At 39.4% G+C, this 13,803-nt stretch overlaps 1 protein-coding gene across 1 annotated transcript in view; it reads right to left on the reverse strand.

Moving 5' to 3' along the window:
- LOC120079651 (multiple organellar RNA editing factor 8, chloroplastic/mitochondrial-like) overlaps positions 1–12,738 on the reverse strand; it is a 24,477-nt gene extending 11,739 nt beyond the window's left edge. The window contains exons 1-3 of the mRNA XM_039033925.1: positions 12,564–12,738; positions 4,735–5,060; positions 2,006–2,151 (exon numbers count right to left, since the gene is read on the reverse strand). Coding sequence (XP_038889853.1) covers positions 2,006–2,151; positions 4,735–5,060; positions 12,564–12,738 — 647 coding nt within the window. The remainder of the gene's footprint in view (positions 1–2,005; positions 2,152–4,734; positions 5,061–12,563) is intronic.
- Positions 12,739–13,803: the final 1,065 nt, after the last annotated feature.

Here is a 13,803-nt window from a genome sequence, read left to right on the forward strand (position 1 = left end):
CGATCTTGGCTTACCAGGAACTCAGAGGAATTTACACTTGAATTCTGCTGGGGAAACTTGAGTGCACAATGCAATCCATCAATGCATATCATCCATATTTTCATTCATAAAAATAACGTATTAGCTAACACTTCCTAGGATGCGTTCATGTTATGCGATCATGCAACCTACATACAATAGCAAATCATCTCTCGACACAAATGTTACGGCTTCTAATACTAGAATGCATGCGATATATGTGATGAGTCTATAGGACCTACACATAAGCCTATATTCTTATTTATGCGATGACAAAATGACACACACAAATAAGGCGGCCACATAATATCATAACCTACCTCTAGGGTGCATGCGATGTAGGTTGGGAAATAGAGCTTATCTCTAAGTCCCTATCTCTTGCTTATACAGATCTAATCTTGCTCTCTCGAGTCTAGATTCTAACCTCGCTCTCTCAAGTCTTAGGTTCTTTCTTTAGACTCTCTCTCGAGTAGCTCTAAAGGGGTATTGGGCATAACATAAAACAAGATAATTGCATGCGATGAAGATCCTAAGACATGTTAGCTTAGTTCTTCTCAACCCATTCGGTAAATTTAGCTATTCATGCGTTCTTTCAAGAGAGTGAACAGATGTAGAATAAGAACTTCCATTGTATAAATATAGAGTTGAAATACAAAATAACAATGCAAGGAGAGAATAAAGAGCTTGGTAGTAATCTCTTGCTTCCTAAGGCTTTTACACTGTCTTTTCTACTCTGTTCAAAAGATAGTCTCGCTCTCGCGAGAGTCGGCCTGCTCTCTGCTTTTCCACGCCTCCGGGTTCTCTCTTGAGTTGCCCTGAGCGATCTTCCGACGTCTCTTCCCTTCTCTCGCTCCGCCTTAAAATAAAAGAAAAACTAAGAACAAGGCTATTCTATCTAAGGGAAAATTCTTTAACTGTCCGAACTCGCTGAACTAGCTTTTCTAAAGGTTGCCTTCGGTATTTATAGAGCTTTGGAGTGAAAGGCTGCTTCTCTCTTATGATTGCATAGATGGGATGACTTTAATTCTCTAACTGATGTGTCGAATATTTGTCACCGAAAAGCTGAGTGGACTTGTTATCGTTAGCGGCTTGTCGACTTAATTCGGATTCGACCGTCATCAGCTTTCTGTCCCATCATGATTAATTATGCTTTTCACCCAGATGCACTCACCAAGTTGCGTCGGCTCTATGCAAAAATCCTTCTTGAGTAGATGTTTGCGAACAGAAATCACCGCAAAGCCTTGCGGTAACGCTGCGCTCGACCATTGATTTCTTGTAATCGCACTTTTCGCCTTGCGTCAACACATATTCTGAATAAAAATACACAAGTTAACTGTTTTTATGCGATGGACGCATGCGACCGTATTGTTATGAACTTAATTCTTTTTGGACGCAATCTAACATATTTTATCAACGCAAACCTTCATTGTTTAATAACTTAGCACTGTAATAATGTGCCTTTCTGTCCGTTATCAAAAAGCAACAAGAAAAAGAAAAAAAGTTAGTCTAAAATTTTATTCCTAGAAAGCAAATAAAGAAAAGTGAATAAAAGTTGTTTTATTGTTTACGCTTGGCTATTGCTCGACACGACCCATCTTTTATGCTTTTCAAGGTACATAAAAATTCTCATATTTCTCGGTCCTCTCTTGGATGAATCTATATAGCTGGGAAGGGCTATAAGAGAACTCATCCTCTCTCGAGAACCAGACAGGTCGAATTTGGGTTTTCTTATATTTGGTAAAAAAGAGAAAAAGAAAGAATCAATGACTCAAATGACCCAAAAGAGTCAAAAGAAAGAAAAGACTCAACAAAGCAATAATCGAAGATGCAAGAAATTCCAAGACAAAGTACGATTCTAGGCTTAGAAGCCTCTAATTATTTTACCTGAGGTTCCTTAAGGTGTGGTGTAGGGTCATACTTATACCTACTTACTTGTTTCGAATATGGCGTGGAATACACATCAACTTCACCATTGGTTCAAGAAAACTCCTCAATTAGATCGGCTTCAGTGCCATAGACGACAAAAGGCTTTGAATGGTTCTCCAATGTAAGCATGGAGTGTGCAAGCTTAGGCGTTTGGTGGACCTCAACTGGCACGAGGGTTTGATTTTCCAGGTGAAACTCAATTAAATCCTGCTCACAATCAGAAAATCCATTAGCAAGTTCATACATTTCTAAATCCAACGTCTTACCTTGATAGGAATTTCAAAGAATCAGCGGCTTTACTGGATTGTCGATGTGAATTCCTCCACCGCTTAACTTAGTGTAGAAATCAGACGTGAGGATTTTCATGAGCAGCGGAATGATTGCTCCAAATTCCATTCGATATTGAACATAAAATATTACAGTCAAGAAACGAAAACTTACAGGTCATGCACAATACGAAATTAGAGCATGCTTTATAATAAGATCAAGGGATAACAAGTACATACCTTTGAAGACTCATGCTTCAAACTCCCTTAATCACGAACGTTCGAACACAACGACCGCGAGGCAGCACGATCATAGCGAATACGAACCCAACGATCTCTAAGATCACGAACCCAACGAACGGCCTCTAAAACCTCAAACTCAGTCGAGTTGAGTGAGGACACCACCACAATGACTAACTTGGTATTCTCGGTGTGAGAATCTAGAGTTGTGGGCTATGTTGTCACACCCCGCCCCAGACCACCCTCTTAGCCTAGAGAAGGGCATAACTGCAGTAGTTATCAACCCTTGGGCTGACACTTACTACCTACTAACTCTTGCGAAATAACTCTATACCAAATATAAATTATATGCAACGGGACATCTTTAAGCCCATAATTTATTAACTTAGAAACATATCATGTTTAGAGTCATTACAACACTAGATTTACAAGCCCCCAAAACCCACGAACCCTAGTCCCTATATGAACAACAGTAACATGTGTACAATATTAATAGTAACCACCTAGCAAACGGTTACAAGTCTTTTAGTCCTTTAGTGGCAGAGCAGATACTGAGCTATTTTCAGAGGATTTGACCGCTACTTGTGGGGGGGAAAAACAAAACATTTGAAAACGGGGTGAGCTTACGCCCAGTGAGTGATCGAGAAAACATAGTAAATTCTCATGCATGATTTCAGTAAAGAGTTTAACTGAAACATAAACTTTTACAGTACTTGTACTACAACATAAACATTTTCCAAGCGTAAAACATATAAAGCTGTTTTAATCATAAAATAGTAAAATAATTTCTCAATCCAACGCATAATACTGTGGATAAAACAATCCCAACACCAACTACTAGTCCAGAGAAAACATTTTTGCTCAATCTCTAACTCTAGCCGGGTTCCTTTGAGTTTTTTCCTCCAGCGGCCTTACTCTGAAAACTAGATTTCCAGAGCTTTCAGATGGCTTTGGAATCACTCCAAACACATAAGTATATTGGGAGATCTCCTCGTCCAAATTTTATGCGTTCTTCTCAACCCTCACTGCTCTCCCTCTCTTTTACAAAATTGCTGATTTTGTGATTTGAAAATGAAGTTCCAAAGGCTCTATTTATAGGCGTCCAAATTTCCCCTAGTGTTGACACCACCTACTTGGCTGCATGGCCAAGTGTTTACCTCTCCCCTTATCAAGGCAAGCTTGCATCATCTTGGCCCAAAGTGTCTTCTTCATATGTGTCCACCACAATTCCTTAGCCCTTATGAATTTCTCCCAAGAAGACACATGGTTTGGCTAACATTTGCCCTTGTGACCTCACCTTCCGTATGTGTTCAACTTAGGGTTTTCAACTCATAATCCACAATAACGCAGCCAAATTCAATGCATAGGCGAGGCCCTTAGACGTTTGCGTGGGCGAGGCGTTTGAAAAAAGCATCAGACGAGGCGTTACTGCACGCACAGGCTGCTCTCGCTCTCTCCCACTTTCTCGCTGGTCTCGCTCTCTTCACTCTCGCTCTCTCCCACTTTCTCGCTCAAAATATCGCTCTTTCCACTCTCGCTCTCTCCAACTTTCTCGCTCAAAATCTCGCTCTCTCTACTCTCGCTCTCTCCCACTTTCTCGCTGGTCTTGCTCTCTCCAATCTCGCTCTCTCCCATTTTCTCTCTCAAAATCTCATTCTCTCCAATCTTGCTCTCTCCCATTTTCTCTTCAATCTCGCTAATCTTGTTGTTTGCTACTGTGAACCTTGTTGTCTCTGTGCAACTTCTACACGTTTATGCCACTAGTCAATTGCCTTCCAGTGCTTTATGCACAACACACATTTCACATAAATTTTCCATAGCCAATTTTTCCTAAATTTCCCAAACTCAATTTCCATATTTTTCTTTTCAAATCCCCATTCCTTCTTCACTATTCCACACTAACTTTCTCATCAACCTACTTAACACTTAGAAATTTCCTTCCCTTTAACATAGGATTTAACTTTCACTTAGTAAATTCCTTTTATCACTTGCTTAAGTAAGGAAAATAGAAATTCGGGTTTCACATTTACTTCCCCCTTAAGAAAATTTTGTCCTCGAAATTTACTCGAACTAACTCTGGTTTAAGGTTTCACAACAACCACTGTTGTAACCTTTCATAGTCTTGTCTATTACCATGCTTCTACTACGCTACTCTGATATCAATTCCTTAGTTTATCCACAATACTTCACCTAGCCATCTCTAAGCTAGATCTTGACCCAACTATCTACAACATAACAATTCTATCTCAAACTTTAAATGAGAATAACTCAAATTCATACTTGCCTCCCTTGGTAGATCTTTAGGTATGCATATTCTACCTTCTTTTAATAGCACTTTATCAACTCTTAATTGGTAATCCATCCTCAATCCTTTATCCATTTCTTTAGCTAACTTCTGAAGACCAAAATCCTTTAACTGTTCATGTAGAATATCTTCTACGAGCGTAGGACGTACTTGAAATGAAGCTAATAACCCTCCTTTTTGACCAACTGATAATGCTGCTCTAGCATTAAACAACTCATGAATTAGTGTACCCTTCACTGAATTGATACTAGCTCTAGCTGATCTGGTATTTCGACTTAGAGCATTAGCTACCACATTTGCTTTACCTGGGTGATAGTCAATTGTACAGTCATAATCTTTGATCAACTCGAGCCATCTTCTCTGTCTCAAGTTCAGTTTCTTCTGATCAAAGATATACTTCAGACTCTTATGATCCATGAATATATGACAATGCTCACCAAACAGGTAACGTCTCCATAACTTTAGAGCTAACACAACTGCTGCTAACTCTAAATCATGTGTAGGGTAGTTACATTCATGCTTATTTAACTGTCGAGAAGCATAAGCTACTACCTTTCCCTCCTGCATCAGCACACATCCTAACCCTTGTCGGGATGCATCACAATAGACCTCAAACTCTTTACTTGGTGTAGGTAGAGTTAATACTGGTGCTGACACTAACCTCTGTTTCAATACCTGAAAACTATGCTCGCATTCTGGCGACCACTCAAACTTCGCATCTTTTCTGGTCAGGTTTGTCAATGGAAGAGCTATCTTGAAAAGCCCTCCACGAATCTCCTATAATAACTTGCTAAATCCAGAAAACTGCGTACTTCGGTTACATTCAGGGGTCATTCCCAATTAACTATTGCTTCTATCTTTTGGGATTCAACGCTAACCCCATCAACTGAAACTATATGCCCAAGGAATACGACTTGATTTAACCAAAAATCGCATTTACTAAATTTGGCATATAACTCCTTTTCCCTTAGAATTTGTAACACCATCCTCAGATGTTNTTGTTCGAGCAGTTGCGCAACGGAGCGTGGAGACGCTTCTGCCTATGTGCGTAGAGTTTTACTCTCCGTTCCTTTGTATTTTACATGTGGTAATTTCTGTATGAATCGTATAACTGTTTGTTTGAAGTCGATTGTAAATGATTTGTTGATTCATGATTATAATTTGGAATAGTCTTGTTCCTCTGCTCATGGAAATCACATTTCTGATTTCCTTCAATTGGTATCAGAGCTAGATTCTCTGATATTCCAAATTACAAATCTGAATTGAACGCTTTTTATAGTCGCGGTGGGTTTCTACATTTGTAGTTAACCGTTTTCTGCATTTGTGGATGAAATGATGCAGTTCGGGTTTCAATTGCCTTTTGTTAAAGCTTTCGGTATTACAAAGTTTTAATGTTAAGGGCCCCTATGTCTTTGGGCGAAATTAACTTTACAATCAAGTCTGTAATTCGAAAAGTTTGAGTTCGTCGAGTCGTTCGTGATGAAGCTTCGGCGCATGGCAATGCAGTTCTTAGCAAAGAAGAAGACCATGTGTTGGTCGGATTGTGTAGCCTCAGGTAAACAATTGTTGGGATTTAACTAAGCGATCGTTTAGATATTTTTTTTAGATGATCGTGTAGTATTTTCTAAACAATCGTTTAGCTAATACTAAGCGATGGGGTAAATCGTTTACCATATCGCGTAGCATTGGTTGCGTGATCGCGTAGGTGCTAGAGGTAGACGATCATAATGGGAGCATGCGATGCTCGTCGTTGAGTAGAAGGCACGCACTAGATGATCGTGTAGTTAGCAAGTTTCATCGCTTAGTTACTATGATGCCGCGAAGCACCATCGCCTAAGTGATCGCTTAGTTAACGTCTCCGTATTGTATACGAACGATCGTTTGGATTTTTCTAGACGATCGTGTAGTAAATGCTAAATGATCATTTAACTCTGGGAGCACTGATAGGCGATAGAACGAAGTGTTTATTTTATCGTGTAGATGATCGTGGGGTGCTTAGTACACAGTGGATGGTTGGAGAAGTGATAACTTGTAGAAATACAAGTTATTTATGCTGCCTTATTCAGATATTGCGGCCAAAAGAGAAGGAATATACGTCGATTGTATGAAAATTAGCTCTGAAATACAATAAATATAAATTAATGCAATTACACCCACTAACATCACTAAGATGGTAGAAGAGGATATTTCTACTCTGTTTTGCAGGAAACCAAGTCACCGCTTGCGATCAAGGCTCAACGAGAAACTGAACAACGCATCTCTGTCACATTGTGCCCGTCAATCAATAATGAAGAGACGATTAACGCAATGACGGTGCAATGCGAAAGTTGATCTCGAGCTGAATTTCAACCGCATGCGGTAATAAAAACAACACCGCATGTGAGCAATCGATCGAAAGATATAGCTGAGCAACGCAAATGTGGAGGATTGTGACATGTGTACAACTAACCGTTGTGCAGATTTGACGGTCTGATTGCATAAAAGAAGGAATATTTATTCCTCCATCTTCGGAATTTCCATAACAAGAAGTAGGGTCCACGAGCCAAGAGTCAAAGCTTTTCACCTATAAATATCCCCATTGAATTCAAAGAACATATACTTGATACGAGGGCTAATTGATGCTAGATTATTGAGAGAGAGGCTGAGCTGAGTACTGATCGAAAGAAATCCAGGAAGAAAAGAGACAAGGTCAAGAGGTAAGTCTCAGTGCGATTCTGCTAGATCCCCGCCGCGAAGCTCTGTGCTTAGATCCCTGCTACCGGTAGAGCAAGCCTGAGAGGGAAGCTCATCCTTTCGCACGATCCATCCATGCCGGCAAGAAAATCTCCATCCAAATCGACACCAAGACGTTGCCGTTTATTTGTATTTGTTTCTAACTATATTTCATCAATTGTATTTCATTCTCTTAATCCCTTCATTCACAAATCATGTATCAGACGTTAAATTGTGTTATTGAATGTCTCGATCACTTTCATTTCAACTTTTCTGTCTATTTCCGTTCCTCCATTAATCATTTTCTCCATGAAGTTTTCTTAATAACTTGGTAATTAATATGGATTAAACGAGTCACTTAATATGTGCTAAAGAGATAAATGTGTTTAGCTAAGGCATGCTAGACGACATCTTCACCTGTGAGAGCAGAAGTGAAGATGTCATTCTGATCTATCGAGAGAAGGTTAGAAGAATGTGTTGACTAAAGCGAGTAGTACTTCCAGGGATGGAAGCAACCTTGCGTTCATTACGTTCGTCCCTGTTTCACCACAAAGATGTGGGAACGTGGCCGATCACCGAGAGGTGTACGCCAAGAGAAAAGCGGAACCGTACTTATATCTTTAACGCAATTAAGGAACTTGCGAAGTTTGTATTAATCATCTTCTTTGTTTCTGCTTCACACATAAGACTTGTCACCGCATTACACGATCTTTGTATAATCTTCACAGCCAGCCTTGACCTCAGTATCTTGTATCATGAAGCCTGTATCTTGTATCATCTTAGCTTAGATTTATTTTATCGCAATTTACTTTAACACAATTTATGTTATTATTGCATTTTTACCGCTTTACTTTACTTTATCGCATGTTTAATTATTGTACACAAAACTCTTTTATAAATTGAAAAACCCCTGGTCACATGTATCACAAACATAACGCAATAACCTCAAACAATCCCTGTGTTCGACCTCGGATCACACCGAGAAACTTGCGGTGAAATTATACTTGGTTTGAACGCAAGGAAACTTGTGACAACACACAACGTACTACAAGAACATTCATTAAAAACGCATATCTAGAAGTAGTATCACATATCAATGCATAGAATCTATGTCATTAAGTTTATGGCATGAACCTTGCATTGTAGCTTAGATAAAAAAAATTGCGTTACAAGAAGTGATGCTTTGTCGAGCGGTTCAAGACCCGATTCGCCTGTTTGAACCGAAGACTCCTTTTCTTTGTAATAATTAACTTTCCTTTTTGTGTTTTTAAGGCAATTTTACCCAGTTCATCAACTTTTATTGCTTATACATGTGATGTATGGTGCTTATATGCCAAAGTGTTTGTCATATAGTTAAAAACCCACCTTAGGTTGTGCAATTTTTCATGCATCATGTATTATAAATGTTATAATCTAGCATGAAGAAATTACTTGAAAGCATGCGCATGCATCATGAAATATAAGAGTTATATTTTGCATGCATTGAGCATTGTCATGCATCATCCTTTTATTATAATTGTTATAGTCTAAGGGTGAATGGTTGTTTCATTGCAGTTTTGTATAAGTGTTATATAAAAGAAGTAGCAATGAATGGACAATGCATTGAGCATGACACTTAGGCTATTTTATAATCGTTATGAATGCCTTACATGTGTTAGCTTAGCATTGTGGTTGTTTCCATTTATAAGTGTTATAAAGGAAATTAAACCTAAAATCAATAATTCAGAGTTACATGCGGACTTAGGGTGAACTCAAGTTTTTTAAAAGGGTTTTAGAATTGGATTGAGATAGACCTAAGTTTAAGTGGTTCTAAAGAGTTTAGTAACCTAGATTAATCTTTTAAAATCGGTTTAATAGGATTAGATTGGTTAAGTAAAAGATTAAATTTGTTGTAAACCTATCTATAAGGGACCTTTTGTCTAAGGTGGGTTCTGGCTAGGCTGGGGTTCTTAAGTTGACGGAAACATAATACCCCTACTTGGGAACCTACCTGGAAAGGTGAATTAGATAGATTTTCAACAAACATGTGATGTTTTGGTCAAAGACTCCATTAAAGAGTTTAATGGATGATGATCAAAAGTTATTTCACTATCCAAGGTAAAAGTTACTCTTGGAAAAACCTAAAAGTCACTTAGTTAAAATCCTTAGCCGTGTTTTTTCTAAGTAAGCTAAACCCTAGGCTATAAAATACTCAGTGGAAGGAGGAGGCATATCAGATATGTCTATGATTCCACTCACGTTTCTCCCTGTATGTTCACACTGTGAGATTCATGCTTGGCCTCGAGATGCCCAGGATACATCCCCCTTCGGATGGTGTTTACATGAGTCATTATCAAGGTGGACAGAGAGAGTATTTATAGTAAGTTGGTGAAGGGTGTGTGTCAACACATCCTATGGTCTCTGTCATTGGTTCACACCGTGAGATCATTCTGTACGCCCTCGTGTCACCTTTAGAGCGGCCCCCTTCGGATGGGTTTTATGCAGTTGGTCAATATCAAGGTGAACTCCAGAAATGGATAGTGTCGCTTTAGGTTTTGCCCCAATCGAATTTTTTCCCTTCGGATTGGCCTTTTAGGACGGACCTCTAGGGCTTAAAATGGCGGGTCACACTTACGGAAAATTGTTAAGTAAGTTAATGATTCTTGGCCAAATCAATGATGGCTAGTCGTTATAAGAGCAAGAGTTTTTCTGGTATTAGTGACTGGTTGAGATCTTCTCAATTCAGATGAGGGATAACTGACCTCCTTTAGGCGGCTTTTGTCCTAAACCTTTGAAGCGTCATTGCAAAACTAGATGTCACTCGGGGTTCATGTTAGTTTTGCTAAAATCTTATTGGATGTTGTTTTGTTTTACAACGGGTATTTACTTAAAACCAAACGTAGGTCAATGTGTTTTTCTTTTCAGCAACTCGTTAGTATTTCCGTTTAAAGCTTTTAAAAATGATCAATACTTACAGTGGAAAGAATCACGTGAAATGAATTTCGTGGCAAACGACCTCCATCCCACTACTCTCTAAAAGAGGAGACAAGACAGTAAATATGATTTATTGGTCTTGGAGACATGTTTGGTGGAGAATGATGATTCTGCCTGGATCCTTGATTTAGGTGCTACCAATCATGTCAGTTCCTCTTACCAAGGATTCAGTTCCTGGAAAATGTTTCCACAGGGAGAGATGACTCTTCGAGTCGGTACTGGTGAGGTTGTTTCATTTGTTGCTGTAGGCAGGCTGAAGTTATTTGTTGACAAGAAATGTTATCTATTACTGGATAATGTTTTTGTAGTTCCTCATATTAAGAGGAACTTAATCTCGGTTTCTNTCGAAGAGATCATCTATACAAGGCAATGGGTACTTATTTTTAATGGGCACCTTATTCAACTGTCTATAGTCTATGCATAATCTAAGAGTACCGTCTTTCTTCTTAACAAACAAGACTGGCGCTCCCCAAGGCGACACACTGGGTCTAATGTACCCCTTATCTACAAGTTATTGTAACTGAACTTTTAATTCTTTCAGCTCCATTGGTGCCATCCTATATGGTGCTTGGGATATAGGTGCGGTACTAGGAATTAACTTAATAGTAAATTCCATTTCCCTATCAGGTGGTAAGCCTGGTAATTCTTCAGGGAACACATCTAAGAATTCTTGTACTACAGGTACATTCTCAGGTTTTAGTTTCTTATCTTGTGAAACTATTACAGAGGCTAAATAGGCTTCACATCCTTTACTCAACAGTTTTCTAGCTTTTACTGTTGATATTAAATTTCTTGGGAGTATTCTTTTATTTCCTACCAGAGTTATTTCTTTTTCACCTGGTTTCCTAAACACTATTTCTTTTCTAAAGTAATCCATAGTGGCATAGTGTTTAGTTAGGAAATCCATACCTAAGATAACATCAAATTCTAGAAATTCTAATGGAATCAAGTTAACCCAAAAACTCTGATCTCCAAGAATTACTTCACCATTCCTGTAATACTTATGTACAACTAGAGTATCTCCTACAGGCATAGAGATAAACAAATCCTCATTCATACTCTCAGGTATTTTATCTATATGTAATGCACACATGCTAGATATGAATGAGTGCGTAGCACCAGGATCAAATAATGCATAAGCGGATTGTTTACATAAAGTTATCGTACCAGTTACAACATCTGGAGCCTCTTCCGCTTCTTGGTGTGTCATAGCATATACTCTACCCTGCTACTGCTACTGCTGTTGTGGTCGTCCAACTATCCCTTTCTACTTAGCTATACTGGATCCTTCTTCCCTAGTCCCAGTCGTTCTAGGTTGGCTCACCGTTCGTGTCACTTTTCTTTGTTCATTCTGTGTTCTATGACTTAGCTGAGGACAATCTCTTTTGAAATGCCCCGTTTGTCCGCACTGGAAGCACACATTCTTATTTTTATAACATACTCCTGTATGAGGTCTACCACAGTTTACACACAGCGGTTTTCTCCCCGTACTAGCTACTGACTCGCTAGCACGACCCGATACTGATCCACCACTTGGTCTAGCTACAGGTCTTGACTTCTTTTGACTCAAACTTTGTTGGCTCATGCCTCCAAAGCTCCTCATACCCGACTGTCCCGAGAACGAGGGTCTAAATCTTTTACTTCTTGTTTCTCCAGGCACTCTAAACTGTCCTTCATTTGGTTGGAGTGTACATCCTCCCTCACTACACTCTGCTCTACTCGGATAGCGGTCTCAACTAGCTAAGTGAAATTCACCCAATTAGATGTAGAGGTAACAGGTGTACGTATTTTTCTTCTTAGGTCATTCTCAAATCTTCTACACCTCTCTTTCTCTTCCGCGATGATCGGCAGGGCATACTGAGATAACTCAGTAAATCTTTGCTTATATTCAGCAACCGTCATCACTCTCTGAGTCAGCCTAAGGAATTCCTCCCTCTTTGTTTCTCTAAAAGAATTAGGGTAGTATTTATCCTCAAATACTTGTTTGAACTCAGACCAAGTCATAGTTTCTGAACTATCCCTTCTAGCCTCTACCACTTTCCACCATTTCTCAGCCCATTTTTGCAGCAAAAATATCGCTAACTCGACCTTACGGTCCTCAGGGCACCTCATAACCTTAAAACATATTTCAATCAAATCCAACCAGATCTCAGCATTCACTAGATCCGTGGCTCCATCGAACGTCGTGGCACTTAAAGCTTTCAGCTCGACGTCGAATTTCTTTTCTGGATCGTTCCGAATCGATCTTACACTCGCCGTTAATCTTTGAGCGATTCTATCAAACACTCGATCTTCCATCTGGGGATCTACACCTATTTTTGGTGTACTAGACTCGTTTTCAGAAGTTGCCTCCTACTCTACTGAGTCTCTGACTCTTTTCCCCTTCAGATCTGGGTCTCGTCTGACCTCAGGATCTCCACTGGTAGGGTCAATATTCCTCTCCTCAGTCTGCCTGCGGCTTGCCTCTTCTCCTCAGCATTTTTGCCTAGTTATTAAGTACACATGTTAGGGACTTATCTATGGGACTTTAATCTAATGCATGAACTCTCTCTTTCACCCAAAACTTTATGCTCTAATATTAAGCTAGCTCAAATCTTTTCCCAAGTTTACGTATACCTTTGCTCTGATACCAAGTTGGTATCAGTTAACTCTTTAACCTTCCCAGAAACTTATACGGGATACTGAGCTGGTATAAACTAATTCCTCAATTGTCCCAAAAACTTATGCTCTAATACCAAGTTGTCACACCCCACCCCAGACCACCCTCTTAGCTTAGAGAAGGGCGTGACTGCAGCAGTTATCAACACTTGGGCGGACACTTACACATAAGCCTATATTCTTATTTATGCGATGACAAAATGACACACACAAATAAGGCGGCCACATAATATCATAACCTACCTCTAGGGTGCATGCGATGTAGGTTGGGAAACAGAGCTTATCTCTAAGTCCCTATCTCTTGCTTATACAGATCTAATCTTGCTCTCTCGAGTCTAGATTCTAACCTCGCTCTCTCAACTCTTAGGTTCTTTCTTTAGACTCTCTCTCGAGTAGCTCTAAAGGGGTATTGGGCACAGCATAAAACAAGATAATCGCATGCGATGAAGATCCTAAGACATGTTAGCTTAGTTCTTCTCAACCCATTCGGTAAATTTAGCTATTCATGCGTGCTTTCAAGAGAGTGAACAGATGTAGAATAAGAACTTCCATTGTATAAATATAGAGTTGAAATACAAAATAACAATGCAAGGAGAGAATAAAGAGCTTGGTAGTAATCTCTTGCTTCCTAAGGCTTTTACACTATCTTTTCTACTCTGTTCAAAAGATAGTCTCGCTCTCGCGAGAGTCGGCCCGCTCTCTGCT

This window comes from Benincasa hispida, chromosome 1 (assembly GCF_009727055.1).
Source record: "Benincasa hispida cultivar B227 chromosome 1, ASM972705v1, whole genome shotgun sequence".
NCBI lineage: Eukaryota > Viridiplantae > Streptophyta > Magnoliopsida > Cucurbitales > Cucurbitaceae > Benincasa > Benincasa hispida.